At 34.9% G+C, this 22222-nt stretch overlaps 1 protein-coding gene across 12 annotated transcripts in view; it reads left to right on the forward strand.

Moving 5' to 3' along the window:
• The window catches only part of IKZF2 (IKAROS family zinc finger 2), a 153945-nt gene that overhangs the window by 117647 nt on the left and 14076 nt on the right, over nucleotides 1-22222 (forward strand). For all 12 annotated transcript variants that reach the window (XM_077885544.1, XM_077885541.1, XM_077885547.1 and 9 more), the window contains 2 exons: nucleotides 13921-14058; nucleotides 22027-22170. In XM_077885544.1, the coding sequence (XP_077741670.1) occupies nucleotides 13921-14058; nucleotides 22027-22170 (282 nt within the window). The remainder of the gene's footprint in view (nucleotides 1-13920; nucleotides 14059-22026; nucleotides 22171-22222) is intronic.

Here is a 22222-nt window from a genome sequence, read left to right on the forward strand (position 1 = left end):
TTACTTCCCTCAAAAATGTAAAATATCTTGTGCTTATCTTGCTTTACAATATCCTTCCCAAGAGTTTGCCTCAGTGTCCCATTAACATTTAAGGATCACAGGCCTAGCACATTAGAGGATTATTATTTTAATCAGAGTTCTGGTGGAGAGTAAGGTCCAAAGGCTCTCTCATACACTAGTGGCGTGAATATGAATTGGCAAAATCTCTTTTGAGGCAGCAATAGAACAACAGGGATCAAGAATATTAAAATTGTTTATATAGAGGGCTTATAATAATAAGACAACTAATTCAGACACAGTTTAACTTATGGGTGCTAAAAACTGAAAAAAAAATTACCAATTGCACCATATTTTAGTGTTCATCTTTCTTCAGATTAATTTCTAATTCTGTAAGCAGTTGTCAAGTAAAATCAGATATCAAGTTCCCATTTTTTGTATTATAAATATTTATAGGACAGTGGGCGCTTTTAATTTTATTAAAGGAAAATGAATGTGATATATGCATCATACTATTGCTGATTTTATATGTATCGTGACAAATGGTAAATATATTTTCTGTATATAGATGTGGTTTTCTGCATGTTTCTGTATGTGTAAACATACATACATCTATATAAAGAATAAAACATTTACCACATTAGTGCTATTGTAATTTGTTTTATAGGTTTCACTAGGATAACTCTTGAAGTGACATATTTCAAGAAAACATAAGTGAACAAGATTGTGCTATATACCTTCATAACACCCTATGAATTTATGGTAAACATTCCTACTTCAAAATTATTTATGGCTATTTGCTTTGCTCTTCTTTTTGGGTAGGTATGTGGGGGTTTTAGTACAGGGATAGGTATTTATCTCCAGTTTCTAATAATGAGAAATGGAGAAAATACTAGCAAATGCTAGCAAATTTTTTTCTAATTGAATAGTTGTCAGGATTGTCAAATTTTCTTTACTACATCTTCATTTTTAATTTATTGCTCAGGTCAGTTCAGTAATCTCTATATCTCTGACAGGTTATACTGATACTTCTCTTTTTGTTAGTATAGGATTTTTGTGAGTGACTGTAGATCAAAGGAGACTATTAACTTTTGAGATAGTTGGGAACACTAATCCTGCTATCTTCTGTCTTAGAATCTTTATTGTGCTATATATTATTATTTATTATAATATGTATTGTAGAATTTTATATGTAAGAAACTTCAGTTACCTGAATTGTAACTGGTAACAAAACTTACAAGGTTAGACTTTTTTTTTTTAATTTAAGGCAATTACATATATAGCTTTTGCTTTCAAATATGAAGTATTAGGAACCAGATTTAATCCCTGCCCTGAACAATTAGAATGCAAGACAAAAATATATTAAATGACTTTTAGGCATTGAACAATAGGCACTGCAGGACTAGGATTCCAGAGGGTAGAAAAACAAAGGTGGGGAGTCCTGTGATTATCCGAGCTTGCTCCTTCCTAGAAGCAGTTTCCAAATCATGCTTAGGAATAGGAATCCCAAACGGAATCCCTGGGTGGCTCAGTGGTTTAGCGCCTGCCTGTGGCCCAGGGTATGATCCTGGAGACCCAGGATCGAGTCCCACGTTGGGCTCCCTGCATGGAGCCTGCTTCTCTCTCTGCCTCTCTCTCTCTCTCTCTCTCTCTCCCCCCCCCCCGTGTCTCTCATGAATAAATAAATAAAATCATTTTTTTTAAAAAAGAATTTTTAAATTATCTGGAATTTAAAATGCATTTATTTTATTTTGACCTTGTTAGAAAAACATAGTTAAAATACTTTTTAATAAATCTGTTTTTCCAAGGAAAGACCATATAATTAACAAATTCTGCATATAAACACAATCTAATTAATTATTTTAATATTTAAGTTTAAAGCCTTTAAAAGGAGGGGGGAGGATATTGGCCATATTCATACATCAAACAGCCAGTTAGTCTTGATGAATTGAGGAGACAGATCAGAAACCAAGGAGACGAATGTTCTTAGAATATATAGCAGTATCAAGAGGAAACTTCACAGAAAAAACCCTGGAGTTTCACAGAGGCCACCTGACTCTTTGGTTAAATAGTGATCTACCTATGTCTGTGGTGAAACTACCTGCATCTGGGAAAAGGAAGAAAGCAGAAGGCCAAACAATTCCTGGAGTTCATACAGCAGTGAGAATAATCAATTCTCTTCAGCCAATGTGGAAAGACTTTGTAATAGGTCACTGAGTAAAATACTCAGAAAGTTTGTCATTTTCATACTGGAGCTAAGTTAGCCGTCAGTTTAAAGCATGCTCTGGAGGTGCCTTGAAGCACAGATGCAAACATCAAAAAGGTTGAACTGATTCCAGGTAATGTAATGACATACAAGAATAAGTAAACCACAGTTTAAAGTAATGCAACAAAATTAGAACCCACTAATGTAAAATTCACAATATCCAGAATACCACTAAAAAATTAACAGATATGCATAGAAGGCAGAAAATATTACCCATAATCAGTAGAAAAATCAATCAATAGAAATAGACCCAAAAATGCCCTAATGGTGAAATTAGCAGACAGGTTGATAAAATAGCTATTATAAGTATACTCCACATGTTCAAGAATATAAAAGAAAATGAGATTATAATGAGACTAGAAGTAGTACTAGAGGAAAATGCATAGCATAAAGTGTTTATATTAAAAAAGAAGAAAGGCCTCAAACCAAGTAATTGAGCTTCCTTAAGATATTACAAAAGAAGAGTAAATTAAACCTAGAGAATGTAAAAGAAGGAAATAATTATAAAGGCAGAGATTAATGAAAGAGAAAACAAGAAAATGATACAGAAAAGTCAATGACCTCAAAGGCTGATTTTGTGAAAAGATCAATAAAATAGATAAATCTCTAGCCAATATCAATCAGTACAAAAACACAACACTAATTTAACAACATCAGAAATGAAAATAGAATGTCATTTAAACTCCTATAGCCATTGGAAGTACAATATAGGTATGTTATGAACAAGTTTATGTCAATAAATTCAAGTGCATGAAATAAATTCCTTGAAACACAGAAATTATCTAAGGTCACACTCAAAAAGAAATACTGTGATAACCTTATATTTATCCTAGAAATTGAAATCAAAGTTAAAAACCTACCCACAAAGAAAACTCCAGATTACTTCACTTGTAAATTCTGTCAAATATTCAAGGAAGAAGTAATTTAAGAAAACATTAGGGAACAAATTCTTCCAGAGAATCAAAGGGGGAAAAAAAATGCTTCCAAACAGATTATGACTTCAGCATTACCTGATACCAAAACCAAAGGAATTGTAATACGAGAAAACTGTATAGCCATATCCCTCATGAACACAGAAACAGAAATCCTTAACAAAATTTTAGCAAACAGAATCCAGAAATAAATAGAAAAGGAAAACACATCATGACCAATGGGGGTTTATCCCAAAAATTCAAAGTTGCTTTGACATTGGAAAAAATATCAGTGTAATTCCCCATGTTAACAGACCAAAAATAAAGAAAAGAAGAAGAAAACATAATTGTCTTCATAGATGTAGAAAAAGCATTTGACATAATTCAGTATTTATTAATGATAAAAAGTTCTCAGCAATAAAAAAGAAAGAACTTTCTCAATATGGTAAAAGCCATTTTTGAAAAACTTTGAGTTAACAGTATACTGCTAATAAATGAATGAAAGTTTACCTTTTAGAGTAGGAACAGGGCAAGAATGTCCTCTCCACTTCTATTCAACATTGTACTAGAAGTCTTGTCAATTCAGCGTGGCAACAGAACGAAATAAGAGACATACAAATTTCATTGGAGTAAGTAAGGCTGGGCAGTCCAGGTGGCTCAGGCAGTTTGGCGCCGCCTTCAGACCAGGGCATGATCCTGGAGACCCAGGATCGAGTCCCATGTCAGGCTCCCTGCATGGAGCCTGCTTGTCCCTCTGCCTGTGTCTTTGCCTCTCTCAGTGTCTCTCATGAATAAATAAATAAATAAAATCTTTAAAAAAAATAAGTAAGGCTATATTTTGTTTTAGATGATATAATTACCTATATAGGAAAAGCAAGGAATTGACACCACCTCCCAAAATTAAAACTTGAGTGATTTCATTAAGATTGCAAGAAGCAACATCAGTAAAAAGAAATCAAGCATTTCTATATGCTTACAATGGACAATTGGAAACAAATTTCAAAAGCATCATCATTTATTAGAGCATCCAAAATACGTGAATTACATAGAGATAAATTTATCTAATTTTGTGCAAGAAAAAAAAATACCATCACTGAGAGAAAGACCTAAATAAACAGCAAGATGTATTGTGACTATGGTTTAAATGATTCAATACTGTTAATAGTTAATTCTCTGGAAATTAAGACTATCAGTGTAATACAATCCCAATAAATATCCCAGCAGGCTTTTTTGTAGAAATTAACAAACTGATTATAATATTTGTTTGGAAATATGGAAGATCTAAAATAGCCAAAATAATTTTGAAAATGCATGGGGCACCTGGGTGGTTTAGTCGGTTAAGCGTCTGACTCTTGCTTTCAGTTAGGCCATGATCTCAGGCTTGTGAGATCAAGTTCCACATCACCCTGTGGAGCCTGCTTAAGATTCTCACTCTCCCTCTGCTTGTCCTGCCCTTCTCCTTCTGTTAAAAGAAAAAAAAAAAAAAGAAAGAAAGAAAGAAAGAAAGAAAGAAAGAAAGAAAGAAAGAAAGAAAGAAAGAAAGAAAGAAAGAAAGAAGAAAGAAAGAAAGAAAGAAAGAAAGAAAGAAAGAAAGAAAGAAAGAAAGAAAGAAAGAAAGAAAAGGAAAGGAAAGGAAAGGAAAGGAAAGGAAAGGAAAAACAAAGATATATGACTTACACTACCTGATTTGAAGACTAACTGTATTAATAGTATCTATTCTTTTAGTTTTTGGCTAAACTAAAAGAGAGATCAATGGAATAGAGCAGAGAATCCAAAAATATACTCAAAACACATGATCAGGGCAGCCCGTGGCTCCGCGGTTTAGTGCCGCCTTCAGCCCAGGGTCTGTCTGATCCTGGAGACCCAGGATCGAGTTCCATGTCAGGCTCCCTGAATGGAGCCTGCTTCTCCCTCTGCCCGTGTCTCTGCCTCTCTCTCTCTCTCTCTCTCTCTCACCCTCTCTCTTTGTGTCTCTTATGAATAAATAAATAATCTTTAAAAAAAATACATGATCAATTGATTTTCAAAAGGTACTAAGATAATTTATGGAGGAAAGATAGTATTTTCTATAAATAGAACTAGAACAATTGGATATCCATATTCTAAAAAGGAATGGCTATTACTCAGCCATTAGAAACGACAAATACCCACCATTTGCTTCGATGTGGATGGAACTGGAGGGTATTATGCTGAGTGAAATAAGTCAACCGGAAAAGGACAAAAATTATATGGTCTCATTCATTTGGGGAATATAAAAAATAGTGAAAGGGAATAAAGGGGAAAGGAGAAAAAAATAAGTGGGAAATATCAGAAAGGGAGACAGAACATGAAAGACTCCTAACTCTGGGAAACGAACTAGGGGTGGTGGAAGGGGAGGTGGGCGGGGGGTGGGGGTGACTAGGTGGCGGGCACTGAGGTGGGCACTTAACGGGATGAGCACTGGGTGTTATTCTGTATGTTGACAAATTGAACACCAATAAAAAATTTTTTTTTAAAATAAATAAAATTAGAAGCTTTGAAAAAAAAAAAAAAGAATGGTATAGGCTTTACCTTGCATATATACAAAAAGTAAGTTGAAATGAGTAATAGACCTAAGTGTAAGATTTAAAATACAATTACTAGAATAAAACAAAAGAGAAAATTATTGCAATATCTGGTTAGTCAAAGATCTTTTAGATTAAAAAAATAGCATAGAAGAAAATATTGAAATTGTACTTCATCAGAATTAAAAAACTTTTCATAAGAAACTCAAATAAAAAAGCAAGCCACATATCAGAGAAAATATTTGCAAAACATTATCTGATAAAAATCTTGTATCCAGAATATGTAAAGAACTCTTGCAACTTGATAATAAAATCACAGAGAACACAATAAAAAAATAGGCAAAAAGAGTTGAACAGATACTTCAAATAAAATTTGAAGAGTAAGTGGCAAACCAAAAAAAAAAAACAACAACACATACATGGCAAGGAAACACACGAAAATAATAGTCTCACGAGACAATAGAAAAAACACAAATTAAGAGCACCATGAAATATCAGTATCACTACTTAATACTAGGGTGGGTAAAATGAAAGACTAGACAACATTGTGTTGGCATGCATGTGGGGTTGTTAGAACTAGTATGTTGCTAGTGGAAATGCAAAGTGATACAGCCATTTTGGAAAAACAGTTAAATGATTTCTTATAAAGTTAATCAGATACTTAACCATATGACCCAGCAATCCCACTTCTAGACATTTAACCAGGAGAAATGAAAATTTTTATCTGCACAAAGACTTGCCTGTGTCTGTAGAAGCTTCATAAATAATAGTCATAATAATAGCCAAAAACTAGAAACAACCCTAAAACTAGTGACTAGATTAACTGTGGTACATTCATACAATGAAGTACTGCTCAGCAATAAGAAGTAATAAACTACCAATACATGTAACAACACAACTGAATCTCCAAATCATCATGCTGAATGAAAGAAGCCAGACGCAAAAAAGACTGCATGATTCGGTTTATGTGGAATCCTAAGAAAAAGGCAAAACAGTAGTGACAGATCAGGGGTTGCAAAGGGATTTAGTGCAGAGGAGCAAGATGAAATTTTTAGGGTGATAGACATGTTCTGTATTTAAATATGGCCATGGTTACACAGCCGTATATACTTTTAAACTCCTTGAATTGTATACTTAAAGTGGGTGGATTTTATTTTATGTAAGTAATACCTCAATAAAGCTGAGTTTTAAAAATAAAAATCTACATACATTATAAGTCAGAATTTAGGAGTAACAAATATTTGTGAGGAAATAGTAGCTTAAAAGAGCCAGCGTAAAACTGTTAGCATGTGATTGAGTCCTGCTTTATCAAGTCAGGAAAGTGGTAACTCAGAATACAATGGTTTTCTCTCCACCTCTCTGTCTTTTCTCCAAGACTTCTCAAAGTTATAGCTGGGGGGAGGGGGTGATTTAATGACTTTTAGCTGCTGACAGCATATTCCTTTTGGCACATTGTGATGCTGTGGAAATTGGGAAAGATAGATTCCCACAGTCAATGCCCTGGCAAAACACTTACTTTTTATTAGTGGATATGATTAATTTCCTTGCTTTTTTTTCTAACGTAAAATAGCATCATAGAGCGTTCTAAAAAGCAGCACAATTTGCACTTTGAGAAAAATGGGTCAGTATAACTATTTCTCCTTGAATTTTAGAATTCAGACACAGGTCAGTTTGAAGGAGAATTGATGCAAAGTTTGCTATAACTGTATCACTGTCCTCAAAATATGTAATCAACATACAGGAGTGAACTTCCATGTTTCTATATTTCGTTTTTTGTGTTCCTACCAGTAATAAAAAATGATGCTTCTTGCAAGGGTGTTTTAGATCATAATCTGGAAATTTCATATAGAGCAAAGTTAATTTCAACTCCTTTGATAATACAATTAAGATCAATATAGTAAGGTTAAGAAAAATATTCCTCACTTTAAAAGAAATTTCAATTCAATTCCAGATTTAGAGAACATGATGATTTATGATTTTCTATAGAACCACTGTTTCCAACTTCAGTATGTAAGCAACTACTTGGAAAGTTTGTTAAACATGCAGACCTCGAGTAACACTCCTAAAAATTCTAGGTCCAGCATGGTACCCAAGAATCTCTACTTTTAACAAACATGGCAGGGAATTCTGACATAGGTAGGCTGCAGTTCACATTTTGAGATCCACTGGAAATAGGTAAGCTGCAGTGTTTTTAAATAAGTAGGGAATTTTATGTTAGAATAGTTAAATAACAATAGAAAAGAGGAGATATGCAGTTTTACTTTCCACAAATTCCCTGTCTTACTAATGTGTGATTACTTTTTTTGGTGGCTAAGTTTTCCTAATATATTATGCCCTTTTTCTATTAAAATGGAGAGTTATGATACATCCTTACAGAACAATACCATACCAACAAAAGTGATTGCATATTGCTATTTAAACATGATGAAATTAAACACTACATCTGTCTCTACTCCTTCTTAAAACTCCACTAAAATCACAGTAGACATTTATAGAGGTTTATGATCATAAGATCAAAGTCAATGGGAAAGGATAGAGTAGCAGCCAAGAGGAAGATGGAAAGCAGATAGAGGGAGGGGTGGTAACAGACAGTAAGACAAGAATGAAATCTTTAGTGATTATAGAAGGGAATAAGGGATGAGTAGCACGCTAATGGCACCAGAGAATCCTGAGAAGTAGAAGAAACAGGACTGTTGAAGTCAGGGATGGAGCTTTGCACTAAATGTAAAGGTATTTCAAAATCTGCACACAAAACTATTAGACCACAGAGCTACTCTCATTAGACTGTAGCTACACTACAGCCAGCCCAACTAATCCTCCCCTTCCCCCTTAGAGGAAAATAAATGTTTATTCCTTGGAGAAATTGAATTGGAAACATTCAGGCTTAGAGACTCCAGGGAAAGGAAAAGATGGGGGGAAACAAAGGATTTCAAGCAAGGAGATTATGTAAAAGACCACAATCGAACATTTAGATTTGTGGCCCCATTCCTTTCCTTCTAGAATACAGATATCCAGCTTATATCACCCTTGGGCTTGGAAATTGGAGGCATCTTCTCTAAGGAAATTGAAAGAGAAGACATGGGGGTCTAACAATAAAGAGACCACTCTGCAAGTTCACAAACCTCCCCTATGTTTCCTGAATTCCAGTTAGCTTTTTAGTGCCTCACTGTTCAATATGAATGAACAATAGATATTCAAGCACATTTAAGAAACTCCTCTAATACAGAGAATAGTACAGAAAGAAAAAAGCTCAGAGAAAAGAGACAATATAAACAGGGAAGAGAATTTTAAAAGATAAAAGGCTCAGAGAGGTAAGTTTTGTGTCCAAGAAAAAAACAGAAAAATTATACTTTTTTAAAAAGAAGAAAACAGGAAAGAGCTCTTAGAAATTAAAATGCATGATAACCAGAAAACATTTAGCAGAAATACTCAAAGAAAAAGATTAATTTTTTAAAGTCAAAAGTATAAAAAGGTAGTCAATGTGAGGGGAAAAAGATGAGAAATTTAAAGGACCACTCCAGAAGTTCTAACATCAAACTAATAGAAATTCCAAAAAGAGAACAGAGAACTAGATTATGATTAGATGAGTGTATTTGTGTGTGTGTGTGTGTGTGTAGACTGTATTTCAGAAGAAACAGTGTATAAAGTGACAATTTTATAACAAAATGTGTCTTTGCATGTACAGAAAAAATACAAGAGGATAAAAATGTTAAAGACAGTTATCTCTAAACTGTGTAATTATGAATAATTTTTGGTGAATTTTCATATTTTGTATTGCTTTGAAAACTGGAAATTTAGTGAAATTGAAGGAAAAGTGGTGAGAAAAATATTTTAAAAGTTAGGAAATGAGATTATTAATGAAACCCAACCTATTCTTTCTGTGAACAAATTACCATACTAAACTTGTTGCAGGTTATAAAAATACACAAGACATTGCTCCAGTTTCTTAAGAAGGTCACAGTCTAACATGGGAGATCAAAACGAATGTATAAATAGCCATAAATACAAGATAGAATGTTATGTTTTCTAGGTGTGGAGCCAATACAGTCATGATTCTTTAATGGGAAAGATCACTTTTAGAAGGTTATTTGGGAATGGAAAGATGACTAGGATTTCAAGAAGCCCACATTGTTTAAAGCCATTCAAGAAAGAACTGAGACTCAAGTGTAAAAGTTGAAGGTGATTTTAGCCAGATCCTGGGATAGAAGATGGATGTAGACTTTGGGACCAGTTAGGAAAGGGTACTGAATGCCAGGTAAAGGGATTTGGACTTTGTTCGATAGAAACGAAGAGTCAATAAAGGTTTTTAAGGAGGGAACCAAATAATTACACAAGAGAACACCTAATTTGAAGTATCTTATGCTAGCCCAGGCTAGTAATAATGAAGAACTGAACTTGCATATTGGTTGTGGGATTGAGAAGGAAGGATAAACTTAGAAACACTGAAGGAATATATAGAATTTAGCAACTTTTTGGATGTGGGAAAAGAGATAGGGAGGCAACAAAAAGGACTGCCTTGTTGTGAGTCTGCATTATTAAAATAGTGGTAACAGTAGCACAAAAGAACAGTCAGAATAAAGACGTAGCTTTTTGGAGAAGAGAATTTTGAATATGCTGAATTTTAGATTTCAGAGGAATATGCATGAGGCACTCCTCAAAAAGGCATTTGAAAGTATGAGTGTGAAGTGCAATCACTCAGCAAATACGTATGGAGTATCTCCTGTGTTTAATAACCACCAAAGCACAATCAGTTCAAAATTGAGTAAAACATGACCTCTGTTCTTAGGACAAAGCTCATTTTTTGGGAACTGGGCAGATGAATAGATATCATATGAATAATTACAATGAAATTATCGTAAGTAATGCATCAACATAGTATGGACAGAGTACTGTGAGAAAACAGGGAAAAGCTCCATCTTTGGGTTCACCAAGATCAGTCTAACAGATTTAAATGACTAGTAGCAGCTTACAAACATGGGAAACTATTTCAGGCATGATTTGGACATTTCACAGAAATGAGGGCTTAATCTAGAGGAAATAAGAGGGAGACTATTATAGTGAGAACAAAATCAGAAGTTACGTATCTATTTGCCAGGTAGGAAGAGGTTGAGAAGCCAGTGAAGGGCAACACAGAATCTGATCCCAGAGGCTAAAGCAAGACAATCAAGACACATAAAAGTTTGAAAGTGGCCATGAAATTAGGGCGCTTTAGAGCCAAATGTCCACTGGATTTACTGATTCAGAGGCTACTGATGACTTTATAAAAATGTCTCAGTAATATTAGAATGAAGGTGTTTCAGATGGTAAGAATGCAATAATATTTATAAAAATAGATACAAAATAATGGTATATATATTAACTCATGGATTATAAATATTACACAAATAATCACATGTAGGGAGTAAATGTAAACAATATTTTTGCGAACTCGATTTTTAAGAAATATCAAACAACTGACAGGAAGTGGTCTTGTGGGGCTAGTAGAACCATTGGATCTGGCAAGGATGTTGCTGATGTTTGAAAATAATTTTCAAAAGAGTAGTAAGGGAATGATCTAGACTTTGAAGGAGTTGAGTACATGAAAACAAATGTAAGGATGACAGCAGTTCCTGGAAATCCTGAAACACTGCCTCTCCTCCACCCTACCCCCCACTATCTGATTCACTTACTTTTCCTTCAGTTATTAGAGGAAGTGTTCCTACCTCAAGGAGACCTTCCTGTCCAACCTTCTCAAACTAAATTAGGTTCCCCGTGTTATGCTAACAGACCATTCTTTTGCTGTATAGGATCTACCATAATTTGTAATATATTGCTTACGTATTTGTTAAATATCCATCTTCCTCACCAGACTGTCAGTTGCATGAGGATAGAACCATGAGAATGTGTTCTCCACTTTACATTCCAGCCTCATCACAGTGTTGTTGGTACCTCATAGGCTGTAGGTACCTCGTAGGCTTTTAACAAATATGTATTGGATGAGAGAGGCAGAAGGGTAAAGTGGAGCATTCCCAAAGTCCGTGCCTTGGAGATAACACAGTTCCACGATATCAAAGTCCATCATATGTTGCCTACTATGTGGATTGCTGTAGTGGAACACAGATCAAGATTTGGAAAAAATTGAGGTTATACTTCTAGAACAATTTGCTCAAATTGGGATGAAGAGGAAAAAGTGATATTTTAAAACAGATGTCAAAATGGGAGAAGCTAAAGTAATAAAGCTTTAGGAACGACAGACTTTAAAAATGAGGCTAGTAAAAAAAAAAGTTTTGAAAACAGTAAAAAGTATACAGTCTTTTCTTCCTTGGTGGGTGAGTTAGAAGTTTATTGATGGCTGTGTGCCAGGGGGGTGTGGAAGAGAACTGTTTAAATGAACTTCAGAAGGTATCAGGTTTATATAAATAAGGGGAAGAAAGCATAGGATGATACGTTTGTAGTAAAACAGGTATCCAAGACACAGCGCAACAGGACTGATAAAAAGGAAGACAGAGAGGAAGAAACAAGTTTTAAAGTGGGCTACAGACCACAGTTTATGTGCTTGTTAGTAAGTAGACCTGTTTAGTGCAAATTCACTTACTTCTAGAGAAGTAGCGCTAAAAACCTCACATTAAGTAACAGTGATGGCAAACAAAAGCTTTTTGTGATATGTAATGCCATATCTTAAAATGGAATTACGTGTAAATATATTTACACTATTTACGTGAAATGTTTTTGACTAAAAGTATTTTCGTGTAATTTTTAATGTTCTCACATAGCAATAAAGATTCTTCACAATAGACAGAGATTCCTTCGTTCAATATATAGAAATTCTTGGTTCTGAAAAAAAATAGAACTTTGCCTATTTTTAGAAATGACTAATCCTGCCTTAGCTTTTATTTAAGGCTGTTTACAAAAATCATGATCATGAAATAACTGGGCTTATGTATACGTCAAATACAATTTAAAGGTTTGGTGGGGTTTTTGTTGTTTTTAATCAGTATAGCAAAATTTCTATGCAGCTCTGAATACCTTACCTTGTTACAGTATTTCAATTCCACCTGCAACCAGTGTCATAGCTTGGAGTTTGTAAGGTGACTAGTTAGGGATACGATCTTTGACTATGAAAAAGAGTGGTCTGTTTGTCCTCTGAGCAAAACAAAGTGATTCCTATGTCAGATGAGGGCCACTGACCTGATTCACACTGTGCTTTGCTACTGAGAGCTTCGGCAAGGACCAGCTGGGGTCTTGTGTTTTTTCTGTATTCATTCAAAACTAAGAATCAGAGTGCCCTGTGATATCCTTGTGAATTGTCATACAGTAAAACATGTCTCTTTCCATACGTGGGTTTTTCTTCAATCATTTTTTAAAGTTTTATTTAATGTGAGCATTGAAGTATTTTACCAGGTATACTGAGATAGGGCTCTCTGGCTACTAGGAAATAATTCATTTCCTGGATGTGAAAGACATTAGAAAAAAAAAAAAGAAAATGTTACTATCATTATATAACTACATATGTTAGGATTTCAGTGGTTATTGTTAATAATCCTGACTCAAAGCACCTAGTAGGTTAATTCTTGGTAACACAAGAACAGTGCTGATGTTGGAGAACACAGTTATCGGCTGCAAAGTTTTGCATGTGTGAATAATTATTACCAAGGTGGAAAGAAAAGAGAAACTCCGCTTTTATCAGTACTTTTTCTCATCACTTGAATTCTTTTTAGTGGCCTTGGTACCGTGCCATGAATAATCTTTTCATTAAACAATGACATTCCATTTGTTGCATTTCAGTTTTCTTCAGTTAAAAATTCTCTGTCCTTATCAACCCCCCAAAAACACATTAAAAACAATTCTCACCACGTATCTAGGACACTCCTGATTTGTCTTTTGAGTCAAAGCTGAGAGAATTGTGTAAGAGCAAATGTTAGTGTTAGAAGTCAGATAATTTGGAGACTGATCATCAGCCCCTCAAGATCGAGGATACAGTCAGAGCATGAATTTGATTCAGTGTTTCCTCTGTCACCAAAGGTACGACCTGCCTTATCTCCTTGCTGTCTTTTTAGTCTTTGGTAGAAATTTATTAGCTTTTCTCGCCTAAATCAGAGTGTGGAGGAGGAAGAGATTTGAGTCTGAAAAGCATATAAATGCTTCCTCCACACTACCAAAAGTCAGATGTTAAATTTGCTCTGGATGAGACTGACGGCACACTAACCTGGAGCTCTCTTTGCAGTGGGTAAACCTCACAAGTGCAACTACTGTGGACGAAGCTACAAGCAGCGCAGTTCACTGGAGGAGCACAAGGAACGCTGCCACAACTATCTCCAGAATGTCAGCATGGAGGCTGCTGGGCAGGTCATGAGTCACCATGGTGGGTAAAAGTGCCGTTCACCATTTTCATTCCCCCTCACTGCTTTTGTCGTTCTCTATGGGTTAAACAGTTCTTTCTACCCTTAAACATGAAGATAAAATCTTACTCTTTTTAAAAACAATTTCAGATTACGTTAACTTTGCATGGGATTATCTTCTTCAGCACTTGAAGTGAGTTGAGCTTTGCGACCCTTGGCAAACAAGCTGTACTGGGTTTTTGTGAAATTCCAAATTATTTCTGATAACATGTCTTTGAATTAACACGATAATGACAGCCAACCTTGAATACAGCAAAGGAAGATAGTATTTATTCTTCTCTTTCATTGGCTGCACCAAATAGAAATGGTTGTAGGAATGTCTATAGAGTTCCTAAAAGAGCTGGTTGTGTATTTTCATTTCTCTTAGGTAAATGATCAGTGATATAATTGATATAATTAGAAATTTCCCTAATCTGTTCTGTGATTTATCTTGGAAATTACTCATTTTGCTTTCTACGAGTATAGGGAAGAGCCTAGACTAAAATTAGGCACCACTTCCCTCCACAAAAATCAAAACCCAAGCAAAACATCCTCATCTCCGCAATATACAATATCAGATAGGGAAGTAGTTTCTAAGATTTAGCAATTAACAACTCTATATTACTAAAAAATTAATGTCGGTAAATCAGCTTTAAAACGGAAAGTTATGATTTTTGACTTCTTTACATTTGGAGCATCTGTCTTGTCCTACTAATTATATTTTTACACTGATTAATTTTACCACTCATATAAGTATATACAAAAATCTTAACTTACTGTTGCATTTATATCTTTTATTTTAAAAAGACTTAGCCAATATCTAATAGTATAATTGGAGAATGCTGTAGTCATTTTCAAAATATAAATATCTATTTAGCAACTTATAGACAACTCAAGAATTACTTGTGGGTTTTGTTTTATGTACTACATCCTGTGGAACTGTGTTTATTGGACAGCAAGTGATTATTTGTTGCTGAATTGGGGATTTAATTTAAATTTACTTATTTTGTTACCCTGAATAATTGAAGCTTTTTTCCTTGGGGATAGTTTATAAAATCTAAAGAATTTTTTAATTCGATTAGTTGTTGTGAATGAGTCCATATATTATTATATTATTATTAACTAACGTTTTTAAAAACTGTCTCTGTTTTATGTCTTAGTAAATTTGATATTGCAAGCTTGCATTACCTGGGCCTCTGAGGGTAGCATAGGAGCCCAGAGCAGGGAATTTAAAATGATGGGTCTAGGAGTCCAGCAAACCTGGCTTGGCCGAGTGGTGTCTGTGTCACAGACTTAGTGTGAGAATTAAATATGATTGGATGTGCACTAAATACCCAATATTACATTTCAGGGCATTAAATACTAAGATGTTAAATGTCCTATGCCCTATAAGGTTATATTACCAGTATTAACTTAGATATTTGAGGTTTCATTTGCCTACCATTTCTGTTTAAATTGTTGTTTTTCGAGGTGGCTTGAGGCAGGGTGTAACTGAGGGAGGCTGGAGGGCATGCCAAAATGTTAAAGACACCTTGTGGTACTACTATTAGTTTTTCTATATAATGTTCTCTCCTTACAGTTTTGACATTTGATTGGATTATTAATTTTATTAATTCCTTTAACATTGAGTCTTTTATGGGACTCTGTTGCACACACATCTGAATAAGAAATAGAGTCTCTCCTAAAAGACTTCATGTTGTTAGCATTTAACTATATGTTGGCAAATTAACCAGTTATAGAATAAGTGCTGACAAAAAATTAAGCAGGTTTATTTTGGGGGGAAAATACTTCTAGACAACCATAACATCGACCCTCATTTCCCAGATTGCCTGCCCTTAATAATCAAAAGCCCTTTTTACAAGTTGCTCTGAAACTGGAACAGAATGGAGAAAGTGCATAAGACACTCAGGTACTGGATAGAGCAGGGTGCAATGTCAAAGACAGGTGTATGGGGAGGGTGGGAGGAGGAGATAGGTTCTAATATCATTTGTAGACCCAAATAATTGTTCTTCAATATTGGATATAGTTTTAAACCACATAGGCTTATATTTATTACATTTTATGCTTTAATTCTTCTAGGCATGTTATAATAATAATGTGAGATTATCCTTTATCTCCTTTTCCTTCCATTAACATTCTTAATGCAGAATTGAATGTATGAAACAGGAATTGATAAATGCCCTAAGAGGGGAAAAACTGGGCAAAATGCTCCTAGAGTTTATCATTAACCTTTTCTCACCTTGGCATGTGTCTCCTTTTAAAGACAGCCATAGTGAAATTCATATTTATTTCCTTTCCTCTCTTACTATCCTACTCTATCTTGCCTATTTTTCTTAGTATTTTAGTGGTAGAGGGTAGGGGTTGCCATCATTGTGGTCACCATTAGCTCTTTGCAATTATTATTCCTTTTTTGTTCATATCTGACATAGTTATGTCTCCTAGCCTCTCTTTCCTAAAGCATGTTCTTCCCCATGTGCCTCTTCTAGAGAAGGGAATGTCTGAAGTCAAAGAGGTATTCTTTTGCTTCATTCAGAGAACAGGTATGGAGGGTTTGCTATGTGCCAATTTCTACGAAATATTCTGGGCATATAAAGATAAATGGACACAATTTCTTTCTTACATTTATGGTCTAGTAAGGAATGTGTACTTTAAAGATGAATAAAATGAAGCAAATGCTCTAATAAAGACATATACACACTTCTCCAGGAGCACAAATGCAGAGCTGACCTAACTCTGTCTAGAAAAATCAAGGAAAGCTTTTTACACATGAAGTGTTTGATTCGTACATGGAGTTGAGGAAAATTGCACAAATTAGATTCACAGAAAATGTATGTTCCAGGCAGAGCAATTGCCACAGGCTAACACTTGGAGGTATAAAAGAACATTAGCAGTTCCTGTACATTGAACATACTTGGAGTTAAAGAAATGGTAGGAAATGAGACTGACATAATTGGTTGTAATGCAAAAATGGAGCCTTTTATGCCAATCCAATGTTTGAATTCCATTGGGGTAATCCAATTTGTGTCTTATAAAGAAAAATGTCACCAGTGTACAATATAGGAGAGATGCCTGACCGAGGTGTGAGGAGAGACTGGAAGTGAGAATGCCAAGAAAAAGATGAGAAGGCAGTAGCAGAAGAAGAGAACAGAATGAAACAATTAAGACATATTAAAGAGGTAGAATAAAAAATTTTTGAGTTTGAGGGAAAAAGAAAATGCATGACTTGTAGTTTGGGAAATAAAGATAATAATAATGAATTTTATGGCAAATGATCTTATTTGAAGATATACTCCTTTTTCAAGTTTGTTTAGCTGGAAGAAAAAAGTTTAAACACCAAAGTATGTAATTAGCTTTTTCCCCCTTGCCGGAAGACAAAAATGAAAGCATGAACCAAAAGATAGCAGCTTTAAAACAAGAATATATAGTCTTAAGTTTGTGCTTTGAATTATTTGAGAAAGGGAAGTTCTTTATTGCAAGATTGGGGACACAATTGAAAACCTATAAACTCTAGTAAACTTTCTCAACTTGTTTCCATTGGGTAACATTATTTCCTTCATGAAGTCATTCAGTAAAAATACATTAAATATTATATTTGTCTCACATCATAAAAGGTACTAGAGACAAAAATAAAATGATGTTGGTAAGGTTGCTTACCATCTCCTGGAAGAAATAGACCAGTAAACCAACAGAACACTGTCGGACAAGCTTTATAGGGGCATTTGGGATAGATGTCCGAATCAGACTCTAGGGATCCAACAGGAATTTCTGGGGAAAATTATGTGAGTGGAGTTTTGAAAGGCAAGACAGCCAGCTAAATAAATGGAAGTGTCTTTTATGCAGAGAGAATAGCACTTGTGAAGAAACAGAAGCCTAAAGAGCATGGTGACCTAAGGACCTACAAGTAAATGTGTATAATTAGAGCACAGTTTGTAAGGGCAAAGGAAATTGGAAGGTAATAAGTCAGAGAATAGTCTGTGAACAGAATATCAAGGGCCATTTGTGCTAAGCAAAGAATTTTGTACTTTATCCTAAAAAATAATTGTGGATTAACATTTAATTGCTAGAGATATAGGACATCAATCAGAAGAGTAAGCCAGAGGCAAGTAGACATTGCAACAACCTCCTGGTTGGTCAAGTTGGGCTTAGTAACCTGGAATATACAGTTAAAAATTGAGGGCAACTGCACATGTAGAGCCTAAACTACATAGTACCTCCATGTGTGTATATGAGGGGGAGGCAGTAGAGAGAAGGGAAAGGAGACTGGGTGAAAGGAAGAAACCTAGCATTTGTCACAGGTATTTAGCATGGATGACCATGCAGATAGTGGTGCCATTCATGAAGATGGTAATTAGGAAAACAGGAGAAAGTTTGAGGTGGGAAATGGAGATCTCAAGTTTTTTAAGGTTTTTAAAGTTATTTATGAGAGACACACAGAGAGAGGCAGAGACATAGGCAAATGGCTCAGCAGGCTCCTCAATGTGGGACTTGATCCCATGACCCCAGGATCACAACCTCAGCCAAAGGCAGACGCTCAACTACTGAGCCACCCAGAGTTCCCAAGATTTCAGTTTTTGAACACATTATCTTTTAGGCACTTGTGAGAGACTGAACTGCCAAGTGAAACTGTCTGAGAGGAAGTTGAATATATAAATCTCAAGTTTTCAAGAGTTGTCTGGTAGGAAATATATATTTGGGAGCCATCATTATATAGGTAGAAGCCTGAAATTTTCTAAAGTTATATGGCTAACTATAGAGTGAGACATCTAGAAGGCAAGAAGATACCAGGAAGAAAAAAAGGGAAAAAAAAAAGACCTATGAAGATGAGTACAAGCAGGGAATGGGAAGAGTGATCTCACAGAAGACAAAGCAAGCAAGTATTGGTACCATCAGATGTTGTCAAGAAAATAAGAGAACTGATTTTTGTTCTTATATTTGGCGACATGGAGAGAATTTATGACAATGTAGAAGACATCCATTATTTTTGCCTGCCTTATATATACCTTCTTTTGATAACAAAATTTCTGTTTTACTTTAAATAACTCTCCCATTGTATGAAGCCATGTCAGGACTGTCAGGTTAGGTTCCCAGCCCTCTCCTGGCCAGGGGGTAGACGTATGACCTAATCTAGGTCCTTCAGACCCTTATATTCTTAGATTTTGATTTCTGAGTGAACGACTTGGTAAAAATATCTGTTGGGAACACTCTTAGATGCTTCTGTCTTTAAAAGATTTATCAATGTGATGAGATAATAGAATGGGTATAAATTATTTTTATCTTGGTTATAATTTCAAAAATATGGTCAAGGAAGGTATTTGATGATGAAGTTTGCTTTAACAAGTAAAATTAGTTTATATTTTCTTAGCCTAGATAAATCTCTATATGACTGAGGTGTTATTAACTTAAAAACTTGTTTTAAGCCCAAACAAAGAAAAAAAAATTCAAATTAGTTATGTAATTGAGAAAATATATCAGATCTCTTTCCAATGGTAGACCTTAAAAATATGTCAAACTTGTTTATGAAAACTCAACACTCAAATCATGTCCCCAAAAGAATAGTGTAGCATAAAGACTAAGGGCAAAGGCTCTAGAGCCAGACCACCTAGGTTCAACTCCTATTATTCCCTACTAACTAGATATAAACCCCAAGGAATCTCTGGGGTTTTGTTGCCCTATCAGTAAAATGGAGATGGTACTTATCTCAAGGGGGGTTATTGAAAAGATTAAATGAATTATCAAACCGTGTCTTAAAACAGTACTTAGCACATGGTGTGTATCAGTTATTATTGCTGATACAGTAGAAACAGGATTAATATTTGATATGTGAAGGGCTGATATAAAATAGAAATAAGACCAAAGCTCTGACAAAGTCATTGTTTTCAGTTCACATGAGCTTCATTGAACTTGGGACAAACCATCTGAATTGAGGTGGATGTGGTGTGGGACAGTTCGCACACCCAGGTTTCGTTTTGAGTGTCAAATGTGTGCAAATATGAAAATTCAAGGTTAGACTTAGAGCAAAACTGCCAAGTTTTAGACTACTCATTTCAAAACTAATTAATATATTCAATTTGGGGGCAAACCCCGTTAACCAGTTTAGCTGTTTTTTAGCAAAATTTACAACAACAAACCTTTTTTTCTTTCCTTCTTTCATTTTAGATCCTGGTTTGTGACATATTTTCATCTCCGGTCCATATATGACCTGTTTTTTAGCTTTTAGTTAGGTTTAATAATGTAGTAAGTGCCTATAAATCCACCACCCAAAACAAAAGTTAAGATTTTGACAATAATCTAATTAATGGTTCCCAACCACGTCCACTCTCCACTGGCATTCTGTCCTCCTGGCCACCCTTGTTTGAATTTTTCGTTTGGGCAGCCTTTCTTTGCTTTTCAAGTACTTGTTTTTATTTTAGTTGTTGCTGAAAGAGGACATAATGTTTTATATAATACATACATATATTTTTTTCCACTTGCTATTATCATGGATTTTATCATTATGGAAAATGACCTGAGTGTTTTTCCTTGTTTCTGAAGCTCCTAACTTCCTTCCAGATCAACATCCAGCAATTGTAGAATCCCTTGTCAATCGTAGCCATATCTTACAGAGATTGAAAAGTAAATTTTTCTGGCCTATCCAGTAGACTCTACGTCAACCCAAGACTTAGATTGAATATCAATTTCTTTAAACATGTCCAAATTAGGAAAACATTTTTCTGTTGCCATTTTTCATTTCTTCAAAATCAGCAACCTGTATTGGTTATTAAGTAGGTCACCTGAATTGTGCACTGGATTTTTTTAACTTTCATCTCTTGCTTTCTCGTTTTATTTTAGTGTCCGCCCTTCTAGACGAGAATGTATTGTGTTGTACACAGTGAAACTATCCTTTACAAATGAAAGGTGCAGAATAAATCGTTTTACAGTATATGCTGAACAAGTAAAGATATTCTAAGATATGAAACCTTTAGGCTTCCTAGCACTACTGGTGCAGGTATTTTAGAGAAAGCAATGATAATCAAGAATAAGTTTATGGTCTTTCCTGTGAACATTGTCTTCAGTCATTGATTTCACCTGTCTCAGATGTTACTGTATCCTTAAACATCCTTTGACAGTATTTTTACTCAAAAACTTTTGTAAGTTCTTTGTTTATATTATGAATTTCAATATCTCGTGTCAATAATATCTCTGAGCTAATCTGTTAGCCCATAGCAATTTAGACAAATGGGATGAGGAGGGAGCAGCTTTGGAGAGTTTATGTCAAATGAATTAGAGCAGTAGTTTAGTGAGCAAATATGCCATTTTGGAAATGGTTTCTTTTTATCCTGCTGAAGAGCTCTTTTTAAAATAAATTACAATCATAAAGCGGCCACAGTTTACTATGTGTAGGCATGTTCAGAATTGAAGCCCCTTCATGAAGGCTGCTTTGTGCAGGTATTTATCTACTGCCAATAGGGCTAGCAGCTCACTCAGCTCATCAATAGAAAATCTGCTACAGGAAAATACATGGGTGAAAAAAAAGAAAACCTGGTTAAATATCGTGCTGTTATTCTGTGTGCCTATTTAAGCTTTCCTTCAAAACAAGTTGACTTGCTTAAATTGTTTTAGAAAAATAAACTCCAAAGCCTTGAAAATAGTGCAGTCTTAAAGTGGTATTGATTTTAATCAACGTTAAAAACACTTTCAGAGGAGTAAGATGAGAAACAAGATGAACATGTTTGCCACCAGTAGTGGCCAACAGTTTGTGTCATTGATCTGAGAATGACTCAGATAAAAACAAATCCTGTGTGTGTGTGTAAACTTAGAGAGTGTACTCTAACACTAAACATTATTCTTTTTACTTTTATTCAAGCATACTAGCTTATGTTTAATACATATTGAGTTGGCAAATCCAGCTTTGTATCTTTTAATAAAATGTTGAAGAAATTATCAGATTGCATTTTTTGTATGGTTTTATATAGTACCTCCTATGGAAGATTGTAAGGAACAAGAGCCTATCATGGACAACAATATTTCTCTGGTGCCTTTTGAGAGACCTGCTGTCATAGAGAAGCTCACAGGGAATATGGGAAAACGTAAAAGCTCCACTCCACAAAAGTTTGTGGGTAAGCGCTACAAATGATTTTACTTCTTAAAAAGTGGTTTCAATGGGCAGAG

The sequence above is a fragment of the Canis aureus genome, chromosome 36 (genome assembly GCF_053574225.1).
Source record: "Canis aureus isolate CA01 chromosome 36, VMU_Caureus_v.1.0, whole genome shotgun sequence".
Lineage (NCBI taxonomy): Eukaryota > Metazoa > Chordata > Mammalia > Carnivora > Canidae > Canis > Canis aureus.